Source organism: Nicotiana tabacum, chromosome 16 (assembly GCF_000715075.1).
Source record: "Nicotiana tabacum cultivar K326 chromosome 16, ASM71507v2, whole genome shotgun sequence".
Taxonomy (NCBI): Eukaryota; Viridiplantae; Streptophyta; class Magnoliopsida; order Solanales; family Solanaceae; genus Nicotiana; species Nicotiana tabacum.
This window is the reverse complement of record NC_134095.1, coordinates 53,202,421-53,208,012: the sequence shown is the minus strand read 5'-3', so window position 1 is coordinate 53,208,012 and position 5,592 is coordinate 53,202,421. Positions and strand designations below refer to the sequence as shown.

Here is a 5,592-nt window from a genome sequence, read left to right as displayed (position 1 = left end):
ATCCTCCCCAGACCCCGCTAGTGGGATTATACTGGGTTACTGTTGTTTGTTGTTGTAATATCAAAGTAGCACACATGAGCAAATCTAAAGAAAAGGTACACTTTTTAACTCTATTTATTATGCTTATTCTTTTGGTCCGGTTCTTGTACTTATACTTTATTTTAAACAGTACAATTAAAGCTCTGTGATTTGAAAATCACGAGTTTCAAATTCAAAATTCGGCGGCAGAAATATTATGTAATTTCTTCTCATCGGTCTGCATGATTATTAAAAAACAATGATAGAGCAACTTAGAAATTGACAATGAAATGTATATAATATTACATCTGCTGTTATTAGGAGGGGAAATAATTCTATTTTTGAATTAGTAAAATATATAGATCCCCAAATGTGTAGTACCAAAAATGGGACAAGCTGAAGGGGTTCGTACGTCGTAGGTAACGTATTATTCGAGAAGTTTTTTACTTTTCCTCCAGTAGGCGTTTCGATGCTTTTTCACAGTTATCAAATTTTCTCGTTCTCCACTTCTTACTCCGATGAATACTCGGGCGGATGCCGCCACCGCCACCGCCGGCAGTGCTACGCCATCATTGGCCACGCAATTAGTCAAAGCAGAACAGAAACAGTCGGAATTGCAACAATCTTCAACACATTTTACACATTCGGTTCCCATTGCGAATCTCCGCAAACTCTCCGACGCGCTCTCCGGTTTCCAACGATGTTTCGGTGAGTTACAACGGCACATCGATACCATCCGAACCTCAATAGACTCCTCTTTGCTACTACTACTGCCGCGAAACAATGAACATTCCACTACTACCACTCCGCCGGCACCGCCATTCCTAGAGCCAGAACCATATGAACTCTCTGAAGAGGAAGAGGAAGAGGAAGAGAAAGAGAAACTGAAATCCCCTCCTCGTGCAGAGCCAAAATCGTTTCGTTTAGAGCTGAAATTTCCTCCTCCTTCAGTGGTGGAAATCCTGTGCGAAACAATGAACAGTAACGGTCTGCAGAAGTACATGATAAGGCATCTCTCAAATATAAAAACACTGAAACGAAGAGTTCCAAAGGCATTGAAACTCTCGCCTAATCCTGCAAGGCTGATATTGGAATGCATCGGCGATTTTTATTCTCAAGGGAGCGACACTTATGTCCAAGGCTCATCTGAAAGGCAGGTTAAAGTATTGCTTTTGGAGTGCTTCTTGAATATGATGGGAGAGTCCGTAATTAAGAATGAGGTGAAGGAAGAGGCAGAACAAGCAGCTTTAACATGGATTAAGAGGTTGAATTTCAAAGGAGGTATACTACAGGCTCAGGAAATTGAATGTCGGGGTTTGCTGTTGCTTATTGGGTGTTTCGGGATTCCACAAGCATTTACAAATAAAGATATCAAGGATTTGCTGCACCAAAGTTACATCAAGATGATTTCTGCTTCCCTTAGGAGATCAGGTTTTCTCATGGCAAAGATTCCAGAAATAATAGAGGGTATGTTGAAACAAAATAGGGTAGTTGAAGCCGTTCATTTTGTCTATTGTTTTGGACTTGAGGAAAGGTTTAACCCTCGTAGACTGTTAACATCATTTTTACAAGAGTCTGAAGTGTCATTATTGGACACAATTAAGAGTTATGAAGAAATGAAGGGATCACAAGATTCAGTTGTTGTTGCTAAGAGTATTGGTGTAAGGAGGTACGTGGCTGGTTTGAGATCTGTCATCCAATGTTTGGGACGTCACAATATTGATCATTCCAAATTTCTTCCAGGGTGGCAATTTGGAATGAAAATAACACGCTTGGAGAGAGAAATTGCTCAATTGAGGAAGAGGATGAAAATTGATCGAGAGGTGGCACGAAAGAGAAAAATTGATGAAGCTAAGTGGTTAGGCAACAAAGAAGTGAAGCACTCACACTTTCCAAATCCATGTCTGCCACAACATCGTCGAGTTGCTAATCATGTTGATGATAGCAACAACACCTTGTTAGAAGGTGGTGGGACTGCTGACCACATTTATGGTCATTCTCTGTACCCTCCGGTATTGCATGGACCTGTTACAGGTTCGATTCATGAAAATGTTGTTGGCTCGCTGGCAGGACCTGGAGCAGGTATATCAGCAAGTGCTGATGGTATTCATGCAGGTATATCAGCAGGCACGGATGTTGTTATGCAAGGAGTTTCATATGCTGGTGGTCATGAAGGAAGTCAAGTTAATTGTACAACCGGGCAAATGGGAAGTCATGCTGGTCAGTTATATGGATCACGCGGTGATGCAGCCGTATATGACAGACTGCCTTCCCACAGCTATGCTTATAGGCCATCATCCTACTTGGAATGCTCAGGCTCTATGGGGTTGCCAAACACCATACTTGGTGATGCTTATCGGCCTCCACCATACTTGGAATGCTCTATGGGGTTGCCAAGCACCATAACTGGTGATGTGTTTAGGCCTCGACCATACCAGCACCATACATAGTGATGTTAATAGGGCACTACCATGCTTAGAAGGCTCTGTGGGGTTGCCAAACACCATAACCGGCGGTGCATTTAGGCCTCCACCATACTTGGGAGGCTCTACGGGGTTGCCAAACACCATACCTACACCATATCGGTTTGTTGATACTGTTCCAGCAACTGAACTATACTGAAGCAGTAGCTCACAAGCAGTTGATGCTGTTGCATCTATTGCGCTTGTTCATCCTTCATCCTCCATGTACTGGCAGAGATAGTTTTGAGTCTTTAACAATGTCTTATCATGCATGTGGATGTGCAATTTGATACATGCGTGTGGATGTGCAAGGTGTGTATAAGTAGATAGAAACCTCCATAATCTAATCATCAGAATCAACAATAATAGAAGCAGGCATGGCAAGCCTTTTCCTCCTCTTGTCCTCTATAATTTGTTAATTTTTAAAAATGAACTGCTTCAGATGTTTGAATCATTTTTCAATAAAGTTTCTTGTCATTTTCTTATGATTGCCATTTGGTTTACTTGAAGTGAAAGTAGTTAGGATTCTCTTCTATTTAATAATCCTTTCCACGGGATTAACCTCCTAAATGTAAGTTACATTGTTTCCTTTGCATTGCCATAAATATAAGACATTTCAAACATTTACATATTAGACACGTTCTCTTGGAGAGTGGATTTCATGAAATTAAGTTCTCTGAGTTGCTTTCAGCAAGCACGTGACCGTGTGAAAATCCCTAGAATTTCTAATTATGATAGGAAACTGGAAGGAGAATAGAAAAACTATCATCCACATCTGTAGTGCTACACAATTATGGTGAAACTCCTACAACAACATGCACCAATAGATGAGATTATTGGGGAGTTGAGCCTCCTTTGCTCGTAGGCCCGCTATAAGTCCAATAAATCAGGAGGAAGGTGATTGGATTCTTTTGTTCAGGCTGACTCTAATATGGCTCTAATCGTAATATTGACTCTATCATGATACCTCCCTCTAGTGCAATAGCAATCGAGAATGGAGGTGACCTTGCTACACTTGGCCGCCCCCACCCTGATCCACAAAAGAAAAAACAAGACAGGAAAAAATAAAGGCAGAAAAAGAGATAGGAAAGGAATAACGCCAAATCGTACAAGTGAAGGAGATGGTCATGGAACTGGCTCTGTTTTTAGTTGTTTTTAACTATATCCTGAGTTTCTAATGACGGCCTCTGTATCTGTGTTTTTATGTTTGTTTTGCATCTGATGACCTTTCGCCGGTGTGATATTCCTCAACCTCTGCATGAAGTCTGTGCTATTGATTTGATAATATTTTGATCTTATGTTTAAATGTCTTAAGAGTGCCTTTATTTCCCTCTTCTTTTTTCTTTTGTTGATCTTGTGAGAACGCCTCATATCAAAATTTGGCTTTCGTTTTATAGTGTAACTTATCAGCTTTGTGGGCTTGACTTTGTACTATAGATTACTATAATCTTTTTAGGTGACTGCACGGTGATGTATAGTAACTGAGTTGTGAATGATAGGACATAGGGTCCCTAAAGCCTTTTGAATTTACAAATTCGGCAAGTTATATTTTAAAAGCTTATAGTTCAATAAACCTATGGATGTATAACAAACAGAAGCAACAAGCAGGGTCCAGTTTGTACTAGTAAATCTGACATTTCAATACTGTACTGGCCACACATTCTACAACATCCGGGTCCAGTTTGGAAGATACAACAGAATGCTAGTAAGCCAGACACTGTATCGATCTCCTACTTTGACAATTACGAGGAATGCTATTCAGTATCAGTAAGACTAGAAAAACTATTTAGATCTTCATTTCACTTCCTCGTTCTTATAGGTTAAGTCCAATACACAAATTGATTTAATGTTGCTTACTCCCGTCCACAATAAGTTACCATTTTACCATTTTATTTTGGTCCAAAATGAGTTCCATTTACATAATCAAGAAGGAATTAATTTTATTTTTTCAAAATTTACCCTTATTTACATATTTCAATGTGTCAAGGTAACAATTAATTACGGTTAATTTAGTGAATATATCTTCTTTTTCTTTAGGAGTTTGTATTTCCTTAATGGATACGCCAAAGGTAAAGTGATTATTTATTGTGGATCGAAGGGAGTATCTACAAAATGGATAAAATGGTCACTTTTTGTCTTTCTTATGCTTGCAACGCAAAATAATCATCCATCCCTTTGTTCAATAACCTATTAAGAAAATTCTTCGTTCACTCGTGAGGATATAAAATAATCGTTAGTTACTCAGACATAATGGTAAGCTTCGCCGTACTTTACCCCCCCCCCCCCCCCGGCTCTCTCTCTAATCCTCTTTCTACCAATTTCACGAGGAAAATGTTCTTAGAAGGACAAAATCAAATATGGCGATGTAGTCAATCCTTTGAACGTTTAAAGATTGTATTATGGGGGATATTATATTTGTCGATGGCCATTATTGGACCTTCTTTATTCACTTCTTTACTATTGTGATGGTGCTTATCTGAGCTGAGGTCTATTGGAAATAACTTCTTTATCTACATAAAGTATGGGTAAGGTCTGGGTACATTTTACCCTTCTCAAACCTCAATTGTAAAATTTACCAGGCATGTTGTTATTGTTGTTGTTGTTGTTGTTATAATAGTAATACTTCTAGCGCAAACAACTGAAAGTAACCATTTCTTTATTCATTTACTTGTTAAGAAAATACTTTCATCACTTTAATGCTTCATTTACTCACGAGGATGTATATGACATAGTGGTTACTGTCATAGGGGTGATTTATGTCACTCGAATTCACACTTAGAATAATTTTTAGGAACGTTTTGGACTTAGAACGATCTAGGCAGCAAGTAAAGTAAGTAAAGGCACACACAATTTATAAGAATTTCTTCCCAACTTGTATTAATTTATGAATACAAGAACACAATAAGCCAACCTATGGCCAAGAACAAAGAACACCCTAGTTCCCTGCCCCAAAAATGATTTCCTACCCTTAGGAATACACTTAGACGAAATTGGCTAACACTTGCCACAAGACTAAGTTTTTTCTGCCTCTTTGGGACAACTTATGCACATATTTATAGTGCTGCTGCCTAATTACACTTGGCAGGATTTAGACAATCAGTTGACAAGCTCC

General features: G+C 39.0%; 1 protein-coding gene across 1 annotated transcript; it reads left to right on the top strand.

The window, feature by feature from the left end:
- The first annotated feature begins 536 nt into the window (after nt 1-536).
- LOC107827729 (protein FRIGIDA-like) lies at nt 537-2,468 on the top strand. Its single transcript, XM_016654919.2, has one exon. It carries the CDS (start codon nt 537-539, stop codon nt 2,466-2,468), a length of 1,932 nt encoding a protein of 643 aa, XP_016510405.2.
- The last annotated feature ends 3,124 nt before the right edge of the window (nt 2,469-5,592 follow it).